At 44.6% G+C, this 16,684-nt stretch overlaps 1 protein-coding gene across 1 annotated transcript in view; it reads left to right on the top strand.

The window, feature by feature from the left end:
- The first annotated feature begins 507 nt into the window (after nucleotides 1–507).
- Nucleotides 508–16,684, top strand: part of TLX1 (T cell leukemia homeobox 1) — a 32,121-nt gene continuing 15,944 nt past the window's right edge. Inside the window, exons 1-2 of the mRNA XM_072995649.2 lie at nucleotides 508–1,015; nucleotides 7,033–7,234. Of these exons, the coding sequence (XP_072851750.2) occupies nucleotides 508–1,015; nucleotides 7,033–7,234 (710 nt within the window). The remainder of the gene's footprint in view (nucleotides 1,016–7,032; nucleotides 7,235–16,684) is intronic.

Here is a 16,684-nt window from a genome sequence, read left to right as displayed (position 1 = left end):
GTTCGAGGCGCTAGTCAATTTCAGGGCCGCCAACTGGAGCAGCCCGGCTCTGCCTCCCTCGCGTGGATGATTTGACTTTATAAGGTCCCCGGGTGCCTGGCAGGGCTCCCCGTTCGGGTTTAACTGGGAGAGAAACTCCTGTGCTGCTGCTCACTCGCTGGCTCTCTCTCTTTCTTTCCTCGGCTGTCATTCATCCTCCTCCTCCTCAGGGCTCCAGCCAATGGAGGAGCAGGGCCTAGTAGCGCCGGGCTCTTGGCTAACATGATTGATGCCCTTGCAGCAAGGCGAGAGAGGGAGCCCACGGGCGCGCTCGCTCCCCCCCTCTCCCCCTCCCCCAGCTTTTCCTTCCTCCGCTTGCATCTTCCTTTCCCCCCTCTTTGGGATCAAGTGAAGCGAGACCAGCAAAGCGGAGCGTATTTTTAAAAAAGTCTCTAGCTCGGAATAAGGAGGTGGTGGTGGTGGAGGGGGGGGAAGTCACCCTTTTTTTGGGGTGGCTCTCGGCCCACCATGGATCACTTAGGGGCGCACCACCTCCACCAGAGCCACGCGGAGCCCATCAGCTTCGGCATCGACCAGATCCTCAATAACCCGGACCAAGGCAGCTGCATGATCTCCAACGCGCGGCTGCAGGACGCGGCGGTGGACTACGGCCTGGGAGGATGCGTGGTGAGCAGCGCTTACAACACCATGCCCGGCCACTACGGCACGGCCACCGGAGGAGGCGGCGGCGGCGGCGGCTCCTCCTCAGCTGCGGGTTACAACAACGGCGGGGCTTGCAGCATGGCTTCGCTAGCGGGCTCTTACAACATGAACCTCGGGGTCGGGGCCATGAACGGAAATAACCTCAATTCGGCCGGGGGCGTGATCCGGGTCCCGGCGCACCGACCGCTGGCCGGAACCGTCCACCAGCCTCTCTCCACCGCCCTGCCCACCGTGCCCTCCGTGAACAACCTCACGGGGCTGACTTTTCCCTGGATGGAGAGCAACAGGCGGTACACGAAGGACAGGTTCACAGGTGAGTGAGAGACTGGGGAACGGGGCTCGCCTTCCCTCCTGCTTTACATCGCGCAAGCTATCGGCTCCCTCCGGCGCTTCCTCTTCTGGCCCATTTCTCTCTCTGTCTCTCGCTCTCTCTCTCTCTCTCTATCCCAAACCGAGCTACCGGCTTGGTGTGGAGCGTCCGTTTCCTGCCCTGAGGCAACAGGACTCCCGGGCGGGCCAGGGGTACGATGTGTAACTGGTTGAACTGCATCGATTGGCTTAATTTATAAATAGGATTGATGGATGGATCTTTGATTTATGGCCTACTGGAGCTGTTATGCTTGAGAGCGGGGATTTAAAAGGAAAAAAAAACTAGTGCAGAGGTTTACTCGAATTCATTATCTTTATTTAAACTGACGATATTTTGTGATATTGTTAACAGGAGGTTCTAATATTTTTTAACTCCTTCGAATTTCGCCCCATTGAGCTATAAAATTTATCCTGAAAACTAAACTGGCATACAGATAACATGCTATTTATCCGATCTCCTAGTTGGCCATTCCTAAAAAGCTTGGATCTCGAATCTAGGTTAAAGAGGAACTATTTACTATTTTAAAGTTGATTAAGTGGTTCAGCCTGGCCCCTACACAGTACGATTCCTTAAATGATTCATTCATGACTAATGGCCTGACTTCAAAACAGTATGTGGTCAGTCTTACTTGTTAAAGACTGCAATAAATTCTACTACAAGTAATAGTAATCACAACAATAAAATGCAGCCATTCGATTTTAATAGCAATAGTTAATATTTCTAATACCCACCGCAGTGTAGATGTGTAACTAAAAAGGAATAAGTCAACTGTTACTGAAGAAATAGTGCATACTAAGGTTCAGCAAGCTTTTTTCCTCTAAAACTGATTTTAAAAAATATTATGGCGTATACATGTTGCGTAAGCACGTATGTGTGCGTGTGTGCGCGTGTGCGTGTGTGTTCATGTAAACGAGCATGTATTGTTATATACACATATTTTCGTGTATCTGTATATAGATACACACGTATGCATGCAGAAATATACATATCTATATATCTTTAACTTTCTGCCAGTGGGAGGGTATTACATGATACTGATCTATAACATAAATAATGAAAACGCAGAATCCAGATGCGGCTGGCAAGGATGAGAGGCCGATCAATAATTTGGTCCTGGGAAGGAAAAGCTTCCTGTTGTATTCTTTTTGGATCTAACCGTGCCTAGGGTCTCGGGCATGCAAACAGAGGATCTGGGCTGTTATGCACGTAATAAATAGAAAATGTTAATCGATGTGAATGACAATTTATAGTTTAATGGCAAATGCACGGGACGAAAAACCACAAGAAACCCGTGCCCTGTTAGAAAAGTCTCGGGTGTCCCGCCTCTCTCCCCCACCGCCAAACAACGAGGTCAATAAGATTTCCATTTTGATTTAAGCAGTGAATCTTGAGTGTCATCAATAAAGTTCCCATTATCTTACACACGGAGAAGGATCTGATATATCTTCAGCGTAGGAATCCTACCTACCTCCCGAGAGGCGGTAAAGTTCAAACTAATGACTATGCAGAGAGAGACCCAAATAAGACAGATGAGCAGATAGACGCCGGGACAGTTGGAGCGCCCTCCTGCCCAGCTGTCACTGTAGGTAGAAGGAAGATGCCATTGAGCTCAATGGGAATTACTCCATGGCCGCAATCCTGCACACTCCTACTCGTTAGTAATTCACACTGAACTCAGTGGAGACTATTTCAGACGAAACATGTACAAACATCTCTCCGTAACCGAGTCCAGGACCGATGCCTTGAGGCCTACAATCCGGTTTGCGTTTAAGATCGCCTCCTTAACTCCGCTTCATTTTCCTGAGACATTGATACTGTGGCTCAAACGAAGAAGGAAAACAGTAAATAGGAACAGAAACTGGGTACACATAAGAAAAGGGGCCTTTCACTGGACGAGTGGAGAGTCCTAGGAGAAACGACGCCCCTGAATTTGTGCATTTATTGCTAGAGGCCCACAAAGACAGAGGGAACCTTTTTCCGGGAATCGAGATTTTCCACTCCAGGTCGAGAAAACTCGGCGAGAATCGCTTTATTGTGGCCAATCCCGGGTGAGCCTCCGAAACTACTTCCTTTTTTCAGAAGTGCCTCGCGGCAGCACGGTTTAAACGTAGTTTTTTTTAAAAAATCCCAATAAACTACTTATTTTCTTTCTTTCTTGATTTTCTTTTCTTTTCTTTTCTTTTGGAAGGTACCATTTTTTTTTACAATTTTCATTTGTATTCCAGATTTGCCTCTCATTTTTTCTCCTTCCTTGCTCCACCGCTGGAGGCCAGTGGTGCCAAAATTAAACATTACAAAAGTATTATTATTATTAAAGATTTGGACTGGGCTATGTACAGAGAAGCAGGGTTAGGGGAGAGATAACTGTGATTTTTTTTTAAAAAAAAAAACCCTCTAATATACAGAACATGTGGACTTTGCAAAATATAGTTCTTCCTGTCCACTATGGAACACTTCTGCCAAGTGTACGAAATTGAACAGAACTGTACACATTTATTCAGAAGTAAGTACTCATAGTTTACTCTCTGTAGGACACTATATTCAACACTATATTACTACATATCTCACTCCCTGGTATAAATGTAGAGGATTGCAGCTGCATAAAGTTAAAGGCATCATAAAGTATTCAGAAGATTTTTTCTGTATTTCAAACTAATCTCTTAGGAGTGGGAAAATATATAAGTACCCAAATAAAATCCAGTCACATTTTTCAAGTTTATGCTTTTCTCCTTATCTACCCTTCCCCTTATATATTTGTTATCATATAACAACCATATTTCTTTGCTAAGAGGTGTGTGTGTGTGTGTGTGTAGGAATAAAAAGAGAGAAGGCAGTTTAATATTTCATTCAACAGAATTCTGCTCAGTCACTTTTCACCAAGACCAGACTCACAAGTGACTTAATTTGTTGAGGTGGTGGTAGGTTTTGCTTTCCACCTCAGACATTCTAATGTTTTCTAAAAAATCAATGTAATTTAATTAATTTTTTTTAAAAAATAGCTCCCTTGTAAAACAATCATTGCAAATTAGAGGAAGGCAGATCAAAATACATTTTCCCCCTCCGCAAAAAGAAAAATGAGACAAAAACAAAATAACCTCAAAATTTCTATTAGGACAATACCTTTATTAGATGAAACAAAATATGAGGAAGTGCATGCATGTTGTTTAGACCTGCATTTTGTGATATTATGGCCTTAATAAAGATTGTGCTGAATCCTTTCTCAGAGGTACTTGGGGAAAGTGCTTGTTTAGTTTAAATCCATAAACCGCATGGGTTTTAAAAAGAATTTCCTTCAAGTCAATGTAACTCCATCCAGGTTGGAACCAGTTTCCTCAAACATAGGGCCGCACCATTTCTTTTACTTAAGAACTGACCTCTTGTATTGTTAAAAATGGTTTTAATCAGTCTTCTTATTTAAATATAGACCTGATATTTTTATTGGGGAAGGGAAGGAGCCCTTTGGTTTTTTAAAAAAGTAAACAAATATTTTATGTATTGCAAGCAACTCTGAATCAGGTTTGGAACTTATATTAAGAAACTAAATCTATAAAATGTTATGTGGAGGTTTGGAAGGTATAATAAGGCAGTGGAGAAAAAAAGATGGAAAACTATTCTTTACATCTTTATTCAAAATTGTCCCATTGTTGCTGCAGTCCAAAATATGCTACTCCAGTGTGATGCCATTGAATGCATTTGGATCTGAGTAAAATATGAATAGCCTCATATCGGACAGGTGTTTTATGTTTCCTCATACCTCAGCCTTTGGATGTTTAATCAGAAATAATTCTCTATAAGTTCAGTAAGACTTCCTTATTCTATGTTTAAATTTGCAGTCTTAGTAATGTACATTTCCACATCACTTTATCTGCTCTAAACCTTTCTTCTGAAGAAAATGATTTAGTAAAAACCCAAAAATTTTTGAAACAATCTTCTAAGACTGGTGTATTTTGAAGCAAATCCATATATTTCTGTGGGATTTACTTCAAGGTATGTATTTCTAGTGCTTTACTCCTGGTGCTGCACTTCAGCATACAAACAAAAATTTAACAAATAATCCAAAAACCTTGCCCGGAAGTAAGAATTACAGAAATCTTTACAAAAATCAAAGCTGGGAGAAGTAGGGGTGTGAGGAAACAAATTCTGATTAATACATTTGATTGGCATTTTGTGATTCTTGCCAGGTTCTGATGTTTTTGCTCATGTATATGCATGGAAGTCCTTTCCCCCCTAGCTTTTAGCCAGTCAGGCAACTCTCCACCTTTGCGTACAGGATTAGTAAATGCAAGGAGCATATAAAAAACCAGTGTGGAGCCATAGATAGAGTGCCAGAATAGGGTGCGAGAAGCTGGGGTTCAAACCTCTGCTGGATCGTGGCAACTCACGGGGCGCTGGAACGGATAAAAACCGCTCATTCAGGTGTCTCAAAAGGTCTGCCTGGGTCACCCTAAATTGGAAATGACTTCAGCGCAGATAATACTTGTATGAGGAATTAAGCATGCATTTTATGAGTAAAAATCACACCCCCTGAGCTCACTTTGCCTCACCCTGCCTTCAAAGCAAGGAAGCAAACCCAATCGAACTCTTCCCTTTGTTTCCTCTTAAGAGAATGGGGATTCTGAAGCGGAATCCTGAGCATAGTGCAAAATGGTTGCGTTCCCCAACACACGAAGTCCTGGCTGTGCCGCTCGGCAGCCTGAAAAGTCTGCCCTTCCCAAGTTTGTTTCTGTCCACTGACAGAAGGGGACAAGTTGGATGACTACTTTTTTGGGGGGGGGGCAGTTTACTGCAAATATCCGAAAGGGTCCTCCCCCCTTGCTGTGATCACAAGCCTCTCTCATCGTGCCTTGTTCCAAAGGCGGCAAAGAAAGCCTCTGTCAAGGTGCCGAATCTCCCTCATGTGAAGGTACTGGAAGGAATTCTGCTTTCAAACTTCACGCACCTCCTCCCCCCCTCCCCCCATTCCCTTGCTTGGGAGCGATCAGGAGGTGAACTGGGTTCTGTTGCTAGATCTGTGGGCAATTTGGAGTAGATTCACAAGGTTTTTTTGGTTGGCGATTACTCAACAACTGGAAAGATTTCCTACGATGCAAAACAACGTTTTAGAAAGCTGCTGATACAGAAAGGCGGGCAGCGTCGCTGGGAGTGAAACCAGGCGTAGATTCTACCTAGGGAAGGACAGCAAGGGCTGTTATTAAAATAATTCCAGATGGAGCATCATCTCCATGATAGTGTCCTGCCTTATATCCAAGGCCGCAAGTCTGTAACCTCTGCGGACCTGCTCCAAACAGCCATTTACAGGGTTTTAACACACCTCTAGGGCTTACCCTTCTAGACATGACCCAGAAGATAAGTCTGCCCATCTCCCTACCACTTAAAATACCCCACCGCTCGTGGTCTTTTTCCCCTCTCTTCCAAAAAGCTGCCAGGTTGGGCCTGAAGCCGGCTTGGATCCGTGAAATGTTGCGCCGGTGGATGGTTTCTCTGCTATCCAGAGCTGTTGTGATGCCAGGGTCTCCTTACCCTGCCAGAGACTCCGAAGGGGGAAAGCTAATTTATTCGTAGCACCTACACATAGAAAACGCGGGAGGTTCTCCACAGGAGAATCTGATTTTTCGGAACTGGAACAACGTGGAGATGTTTCCAATTTCCCTTGCTAGGCCAAGCTTGTTCCCTGAGGAATGGAGCGGAGGGTTTGGGGGGGGGTATCCTGCGACTGAGCCCCTGAGGCTCTCCTGTCCTCTCCCCTTCCCTCCCCTCCCCTCCCTGCCCCCGCGGGCGCCCGGGCTGCCTTTCCGACTGTCTCTCTCTTCTCTCTCTGTGTGTGTCTGTCTCGCCTCTGCTGACGCTCCTGGAAGCCCCTCCTGATCATGTCGCCGCTTGCTTCTTTGCCCCCCCACCCCCACCCGCTCTGTCTCCCCCTCCAGTGGCCCTCTCACCGTTCACTGTAACACGCCGTATAGGTCATCCCTACCAGAACCGGACGCCCCCCAAGAAGAAGAAGCCGCGCACCTCCTTCACCCGCCTGCAGATCTGCGAGCTGGAGAAGCGCTTCCACCGGCAGAAGTACCTGGCCTCCGCCGAGAGGGCGGCTTTAGCCAAGGCCCTGAAGATGACCGATGCCCAGGTCAAGACGTGGTTCCAGAACCGGCGGACAAAGTGGAGGTGAGCGGCGGGAGCGCGGGGCGCGGGGCGGGGGCGGCCGGGGCCAAGGCTGCGTCTGCTTGAACCCAGCCTGGGGCTTCGACGGCTGGCGGGGAGCAACCGGGCTGAGCCCTCTGGGGACGTCGAGGCCCGCCATCTTAGGCGAGCTTTCCGAAACCTGCGGCTGAATTTGAGCAGGATCGGCCTCCCATTGAGCTTCTGAATGAGGATCGAGAGGTAACTGTGGGTCGTGGTCTCGATTGTTGGGGCAGAGACTTTGTCTCTAGAGGTTGTCTGGATCTGTCCCGCTTCCTAGAATGTGTACCCACCCCCCTGACTCCTGGACCTGGGCTTGAGTCGTGTCAGTCAGTCATCGTGGGAGATATGTGCCCTTTGCAGGGGCGCCCGTGGCCCCGAGGGTTTGATTTCCGGCGTCGTGCTGTGAATGGAACGAATTCACTTCTGTTTAACAGCAGATGGTCTGTATCATCTTTTGTGCAACGCAGTAGCGCGCACTCCTGTGCTGTTTAAGCCATTGTTACCCTTTTTTCAATGCCCCCAAACGATCTCTGTTAATTATAGTCGTTTACCTATAGGAATATAGGACACGTCTATAGCACCCATCAGTTCACGGAACCTTTATTTCTAGTGCTACTTTTATGTATTATAGCTGTAACTGAAATCTCCCATGCTTACCCTCCCGCCCATCAACCGTTCCTTCTCGCCCGTCCTTTGAAGATGCTGTCGCCCTCTGCCGCGTCCAGTCTGTGGGCTTCTCTTGGGTAGTTTTTGGAAGGGCAGGATTCCGACCCTGGTAGTTCGTTGGCCTTATCTAGCACGCCGATCTTTTTATCTACCATGAAGGAGTTCTTTCCGGATGTGGACAAGAGGGTCCGCAGGACTTTTTTCAGAGGAGAGGGCTCACCTGTATAGCGGCCTGCTTCCATAATTCGCTCCTGACCCGTGCCACTTACCACATGCCGGATTGGTCTGTGTGCCTACAGCCATTTAGGACTGGGGAGGCCGACGCCCCTCTTGCTCCCTCCGCCATCATCCACGGATGTGGGAGTTGCCTGGCGTCCAGTGTTGAGAGGATGGATGATATTAGCCAACCCGCAATAAGTAGGTATCAGTCTCCAGCCAGGCTCCTGTTGCTAGTCTCGGCTAGAGAGCAGACCCGTTGAATCAAATTTTGAATGGTAAATCAGCGCTCATGTAAAGCCCGCGGAGTCACCGAGTCTACCTCGGTTGCCACCCGCTCCCTGTGTGCTGCCCGTTCAAGCTGTTCTGACAGGCTGCCGTTTCCGCTGAACGTGGTGCCTCCGCCTGAACGTCGAGGATGACACCACGTGCGGGGGGGGGGACCCGAGGGCCCCTCCGTGCGCGGTAGCTGCCTGCCTGCGTCCTAATCGTCACCTGTCACTCCTCCGTAGACGCTGCCTCACCACGGCCTTGCCTCCTCAAACTAGAAAGCGTCTAGAGAGTAAAGGCGGCCTATTTTCAGCTTGCGGCAGGCAGATCCATTGGGGAAAAGGATGCCCGCCCTGTCGGGGATGGATTAAGGCAGGCTAACCCCTCAACGATGCCAAGTTTACGAGGAACCACCGGCGCATTTTAGAAATCGGTTTACACTATCCCAACTGGTGTGTGTGTGTGTGTGTGTGTGTGTGTGTGTGTGTGTGTGTGTGTGTTTGTATTTGTTTAGGCGCCTTTCTTAATCTGAAGCCCTAATACAAGACAAACCCTTGTATTGAAAGGACTGGAAATTCACAGGACATCCGGCCTTAGGAATGTCTGTCTTATTTATTCTGAGCACAAATCCGGCACCAACCCCAACCTACTGGCCACTTTACCCGAAGAATGGGTGGCGGGGTGTGTGTGTCTTCTGATTTGTCTAAAAATGGGGGAGGGGGGTCAGGTTGGTTGCCATGACAACAGCAGAAACAAACCAAGACAAGCCCTTGTATTGAGAGGATTGGAAGTTCACAGGACATCCGGCCTTGGGAAGTGAGCGAAGTTTTTCCGAACAACTGCAGGCTCCCCGGGGGAGGGTCTGGGCTCACCTTTGTCGGCCAGGAGAGAACCGAGCCAAGGCGGAGCCGATCCAGCTCTGCTCGGAAGTTCGGATTTCTCCGCTTTCTAAGGTCGGTGGAGAAAGACAGGGCCGTTTTCCAACAGTCTCTCTCTCTCTCTCTCTCTCAACCGGGAGCTTTGCAGGTGTCTGGGTCTGCAGTTTCCATCATCCCTAGCCACTATCCTCACCCTGGCAGAGGGGAAGCGAAGACCCAGCATGGGTACAGGTCTCCAGATCGGGTTCACTTGTTCACTTCTATCCTAGCAGGGAGAAAGACGGGGCCTGGAAGTGGATACCGCCTTTGGGTAAAGTGAGGGGGCGAGCTACACAGGAGAAGACCAGGCCATTTTCTGTGCCATCCTATGTACCGATCCTGACTTCCGTGAGGCTCCCGTAGACCAGAGCAAGACCGACGTCTCAGTTTTATCATATTTATACGATAAAACAGAATCTTGTAATAACTTTAAGACTAACTAGATTTTATTTTTCACAAGCTTCCTAGACTCTCTTCTTCAGGTAAATGAAGAGTGTGCTTGGACACACCAGAGCTTATGAAATATATATAAAAAACAGTTATTCTTGAAGGAGCTACAAGATTCTGTTTTCTCTTGTGCTACAACAGATCAACACAGCTACGGCCTAGGTGAGTTGGATTATACTGCTGTGTGGAGAGCTTACGCGGCCAGGACGCGAGAGAAAAACCAGAATAAAGGTGAAAAAAACCCCAGAGTAGATGATGTTTTGATCCGGGAGCGCTAGTTGGGCTCCCAGAGGCCTAACCGAGTATTTCAAAACAACCTCTGAGAAACCAGAAGAACCAGAATTAACCTTTAGTTTCATTTTGGAAAAATAGTTCAGGAAAAGTCTGGATATGCAGTTTTAATAGAGGAAGGAGTCTTTTATCATATGGCGTCTCTCAAAGACTGTCTCCCTCTGCAGTTGTAGACCACGTGCCTGAGAGTAAATCCTGTATAAGTCAATAGAACTTGCTTCTAAGCAGATATGTTGCGCGGTCACAATAGAAGTCAAGCACATCATAAACTCATGTTCTCCTTGAAATGGACCAGGAAGGGGAGCAAGATTAAACCCAAGTCCCTAGGAGGTGCTCTTGAAATTTACTAATTACGCATTTAAATCCGAATGGAAGTGGTTTCCTGGTCGTAAAAGCAAGGAGAAGATATGATGCTGAAGTCGTCGCGTCTTTGTTGGTACGAAACTTCGATGTACGATTCAACCAAAAGGAACTGGAAATTGGGAAGAGGGAAACAACCAGCGTTAAATGGAAGAGACAGTCAAGTGGGGCTCCGCGGAGAGTAGAAAACACAGTTAGCTCCTAAACGGACAATCGCTGATCTTAGCCGTTCATTTTCTCTTGCGGCGCCGAGTTTTCATCACAGCTCGAAGGACTCGGCCCTGACACCCATTTATGGAAGGTTTACTCGAATACTTGGCGCGGGGGTTGAAGACCTTCGGATCAAACAGCGAGATAGGAGTGGGGAGTGATACACAATTTCAACTTTCCTTTTTTTCCAAAGGAGTTCTAGGATGAGACGACATTAATCAAAGTAAATTGGAAGCATTTGCTCGAAATACAGGGAAGGGGCGATTTATCAATTCCGTAAAAAAGACAACTCTCTCGTCCTTACAGTGAGTCAGCGTTATTAGTCGAATCCTATAGATACTTACCCGGGAATGAATCCTATTTCTCTGCAGGGAAGGGGGGGGGTAAGGTTGAAAATACGCAAGTAACTAAAGTAATTTAAACTCATTGCACTTTTACTTTTGAGTAAACATACGTTTGTAGGAAAATAGGGACACAGAAACCACTGTGAAACAGAAGGTTAAGAAATGGGTTTGTGTTCAGGATTGCAGTCCTCCCCAACTCGCATAGAGTAGAAACACCTGCTCTTGGACTAGGCTGGAAGCAATAGGCTGGCTTTGGAAGCCTGCTGACCGGAAGTTATTTCACGAAGCCAGCTTCTTCTCTTGTGCAATGGAGAGACTGCAAAATGTTACACAGGTCAGGGGTCGGATGGATTCATTTAATTCTCTCCTCACCTAAGGGAGACCAGAAGCATTATTTTAAAACAAGTAGAACAACTTCCTAACCAGGACAACAACCTAGGTAAAAGTGGAATAAATACATCAGTCAAAAATGCATTGCTGCGAATTAATCACAAAACTAATTTTAAAAAGAATTACAGAACACATTTCTAGGGATGCATTTATTGGGAGCAATAAATGAGTTGTCTGGTATTTAGTGGAGAGAAGAGGAGAAAAGCCTCAAGGGTCTTTATTTTAACTTCATTCTGTACCAGCAGCTCCACAATGCAACCTGTGGTGATAGGAGCTGTCATATTTTATTAGTCCTGACACAATGATCAATTTATTAGAGCATTGATGAGGAATGTGTGGATCGCTGAATGTCACTGGACTCCCACTGCACCAAGTGATGCTATGAATGTTTATTCTGAAGTAAGCCCCACTGAATTCAGCTGGTCTTATACTGAAGAGTTGCAGTGTCTTTCTATCAACAAGCAATGGAATAAGGGTGAAAGCTTAGTCTTGATTCTCTTAAAGTCCCATAGACTTCAGTGGGACATAGGCAGCAATCCTATATGCACTTGCTTAGGAGTTTAGGATTGCTTCATTAAATTCCAGTGAAGGTAATATGATGTATCATATGTGCATAGGCGTGTACTATGTACATATATATTATACTAATGTACATAGGCTTGCATTGTTAGTTGCAAGTAAAGTTTGCTGGGCTGTGTATAGGGGAACTTATACTAGTGTACCTCAGTGGGCTGGAGTGCCTGGCTGTGGTGCCAAGGGCTGGGAAATCCTCTCTGTATTCCTGGGAGAGGAGCCAGCCAAGATCACCCAAAGTATGTTTGGCTGATGGTGATCCCCTGCCCTGCCACCTGCGCCCTTGGACAAACTATGGGATCCCAGAGGAGCATCAAAGGAAAAGATGCTTAAACATTTAGGAGCAATTCATGCTTTGAAAACCTTGTGAAGAGTAGCCTTGAATCTGGGCACTTGATTATATTTGAAGGGAACGGTAGGAGAGTGTGTGATCGCACACTGGATGACATTCCTCCCATGAGATGTCTACTATTTGTGCCACTATTTGCATATTTGCAATTAAGGTGCAAGAAGTTCTGAGAGATAATTGAGCCTGTTAGCTAAGCTTCTTTGCTTTTTTTGTTGCAATCTTGAAACAAATTGTGCTGGGAACCGTGGAGCCTGCTCTTTATTTTTTATTATTTTCTAGCAGGCAAAGTTGTGTTTCTTTATTTATTTGACAAATTACTACTTATGCCTGCCCAGCGATGCTGCTAACTGAGAAAAATGCTGCTCACCAAAATTAATAATCTGTTTTCACTAATTATTAAGAAAAGCAGGGGGGCCTGGTGGGCTGCATTTTTCTCCCAAGTCAAAACAATATTAAATATGTATCAGCGGTAAATTTGCAGCAAAAGGAAAACCAGTGCATTATTCATGCAATTCTTACTAGAAAACTGCTCTGGTATCTTCTGCCCACAACCCTTCTATACAGAGATTCATATGTTTGTTGGTCGTAGGAACACTATGAGCACCATTTCACCCAAATTAAACTTTTTAAGCTAGTGGTCCAATACCCTTTTATGTTGAAATAAGTCTCACTGAACTCAGCTAGACTTTCTGAGTAGAAAAGTTTAGTAGGTGAAGGGAACATGCAGCTCTCCAGATGTTGCCAAGACAGCAATTGCCACCATCCCTCATTTTGCCTAAGCAGGAAGAGAGCTGCAGTCTAGGAAGACCTAGAAGGTTGCAACCCTGATGTGTGGGATCACACCTTTAACAGTACAGCGTTCCATGTGTTTAGTCAGAAAGAAGACCTGCTGGGTTCAGGGAGACCTTGTCTCTGGTAACTGGCTATATAGGATTGCAGCCTCAGGCACACTGACCAGAATCCTATACATTCGGTGATTGAGAAGCGATGTAATTTGGGTGGGAAATTGCCACTCATTAAAGGGCATGCTGGTTACTTTCTTGGGTTTGAGCTTAGGAATGCAACCAGCACCTTACTAATGAATGGCAATTTGACCCCACAATGTAAGTGATTTTCTCTAGGCAAGAGTAAAACAGGATTCTGGACATAGAATTCTGTAGGAGAATTTAGAGAGGGTAAATTAACCACAAGGCTGCCAAATGCTTCTCCCTGTGTCTCTTCCGCTCTGTAGTGTGACTGGAGATGGATTTCCAGAAAACAAGTCTCTGAGTTTATTATCTAAACTCATAGTTTCTTCCTCGTGTTATCTTAAGGTAAGAACAGCACTGTTAATTTTTGTTGGAGACAGTGCAATTAAAAACAATCTACTAGTTACAGTAGGATAAGCATCAGATGCTAGGGTTGTTTTTTTTAAAACATACACACACACAGAGATAGGTCTTGGGTCAAGTGGAGTGTGAGCCCCTGAATGTATTATTAAAGAGAAGTCTGGGATGATTCATGGGAAACTATTTCCCCTTCCAAAGTTACTTCAACTGCTGTAATAGCTTTTAAGCTCATACAGTACAAAAGACAGAGTTAGGCAACATCTGTATTAGGACAACCAAAAGGGCACAAGGTGTGAGCAAGCCCTTTAGATTTTTTCATCATCATTTTGGTTGGCTTTAGAAAAAAATTGTTCTTACAGAAATAGTAAACTATATATGAAACAATAGTAGGGTTGTTATAAATCAGAATTGACTTGGCATAACAGAACACACACATGATGCCTGTAGCTGCTCACGTGGCAAGGTGCTTATAAGCAGATCATATTTGTTGCAATTTTGACGTCCCACTGATTTTCAGTGGCAAGAATCCTGCACATGCTTACTTGGGAATAAGATCCCCTGAATACATTACATTCACAAGATTTGAGCGGCACACTTCTCACTGAGATTATTGGACATAAATGTACTCTGGGCTATATGAGATGGATTGTAGACATTTGTACTTAAATTTATTATACCTTTTTGAGCAGTCTCCCATAATAAGTCCAGTGGGACTTACTTTCTACTGTATTTTTTTTAGTTTAAAGAGTAATTTGAAATGTAATGATAGTCATAAATCATGACAACTACTTCACTTTTGCTAAATTGTGTCCTCCTCATCAATTTAGTGAGAAAGAAGTATTTTTCAAAGAGAATCCTAAATGCATAGCATCTCTGGCTCTAATCTTCATAAAGAAGACTGTCAGGATTTTCAGATTAATTCAGCGGAACTGGTAATTTTCTAAAATATGTGCTCTCAATGAGCCATTGTCAATTTTATTTCCCTTCTTTTTGACAGCAGTAACTGGGAGTATTTGAGATTTGGCTGGATGTCACTCAAGAGGAAGCAACCCCACAGATATCAACTGTTTCATATTCTTACTAAAACTCTAATGGTTTATGAGCTGAAACACTGTGAAGAAGATCAATACCAATGAAGATAATAAAAAGGAATCTGCTATGGCTCCATTTGAAACTGATTCTCAAAACCACTGATTACCAAGTGAGACAGTACAGAGGGAATTGATAGACTGACAGAGAGTAAATGTGCTCACATTTTAATCCTGGCCAAAGGGCTTTGATAAAAGATGGGAAAGAAAATCTGAGATTTTTCATTTATATGTGTATGTGGGAGAGAGATCCCTACTGAGAATGAATGAGCAATGTGTGTGCTTTAACATCTCTTCTGCAGGCTTGCTAACTTCAGATTTTAGTAAATTTGGATTAACATGGTAAATCCCTAGATTCAGGATTGGCATCATTAGGTAGAAGGAGACAGTTACCTCAAGTGGTAAATGTTGGAAGGAGGCAGGAAGGAGACCGGAGGCCTATCCAGTGCGCTTCACATGTGGGGGAAGATACTGACATCACCAATAAAGGCAGAAGATTCAGCAATCATCTAGTTTGCTTTTGTGCATGTAATAGGAACGGATACCCCTTGGTTTGATCCAACAAATGCTTTGGTCCAGTCAACCTTGGGCTACTGGATCCTGGAGAGCTTAGCTCTAGTTCTTCAACAGAATATACAGTATTATTTATGTATTTATTTTATTTATATCCCGCCTATCTAGTCAACTCAGGACCACTCTAGGTTGTATCATTTTGTGCATCTGAAGTCATAGATGGCAGTCCACAAAATTTTATGCCACAATAAACATGCTAGTCTTTAAGGTGCCACAAGACTATTTGTTGTTTCTGCTGCAACACACTAACATGTCTGCTCTTTCTGCAAATATTCAAGCTGAAAAAGAGAAAGAATGAAACTGAGTCTTATCAGCAGAGCAGCAACAGGGGCATTTTAGACACTCAATGAAATATTTTTTTTACTTAATTTTTAACAAGCTTACTTATTTTTAAAACACTTTTGACTATTTTGTGCCTAAATAACCCTAGAAAATAATTTGGAATTGACTTGACAGTATATTGTTGTTGTTGTTGATCTTTATTCATCTTGACATTATTTATGAGGAAATCATCTTTGACAATGCAGAATCTATTTCTTATAAATATAATTTATATAACCTTAATAATAACATTTGAATGAAGAGCTGGAAGGGACCCTATGGATCATCAAGTCCAGCCCCTCTCAAGGAGGCACAGTGGGGAATTGAACTTCCAACCTCTGGCTCTGCAACCAGAGACCTCAGCCATTGAGCTATCCAGCAGTTTTGCTGAGTAGTGTGTGATTGCTTGGGAATGGGTTGTGCAAGGATGGGGACAAGGAATTTGGAAACTATAAAAGATGAGCATCAATTTTAGCTTCTGAGCAGTCAGCAATTTTGTACAGAATTGCAGAATCACAGGGCAAGGTCTTGCTTGGACTCAGACTTCAATATCCTAAAAATGTTGCTACCAGTACTGATCCTGGTGGCAGCAGTTTTCAGATATGAAAGGCTTCCTCCCCTTCAAGGCTCCCAAAAAGTTCCCCAGGTTGAAATGGATCTCTAGGGAGCCTCAGAATCTGGGAGAGAGGAATAAGAAATTTTACATTAAGGATTAAAATCCACAATTGATTACAACATCAGCTTTTATGCATGTAGAGTTGTGCAACAGGATTTTGGCCAATGTGTATTTTAAATAAGGCCATAATAAATTGATGTTCATGCTACAGGCTTTTCATTCAGCTCATATAGTGTTGTTTGAATGTCTTTATGGTAACACTACAGCATTTAAAAAGATTTTCATGAACACTTTGACTATATCTTCAAACGTACTTAGAAATCACTGTCACTCCAGCCCATCTGCAAGTTCTCCATTTAGAGAATCTCTCCTCCAAAGATCCCCTCTGACCATTTATTTAAGTGACATCACTCATTTGCTGAGTCCTGAATGCAGGTAGTTGTCTGACTAAGCATACTGATGTGCTTTCAGTA

The sequence above is a fragment of the Pogona vitticeps genome, chromosome 3 (genome assembly GCF_051106095.1).
Source record: "Pogona vitticeps strain Pit_001003342236 chromosome 3, PviZW2.1, whole genome shotgun sequence".
NCBI classification, from domain to species: Eukaryota; Metazoa; Chordata; class Lepidosauria; order Squamata; family Agamidae; genus Pogona; species Pogona vitticeps.
The sequence above is the reverse complement of the archived record's forward strand: the minus strand, read 5'-3'. Positions and strand labels throughout refer to the sequence as shown.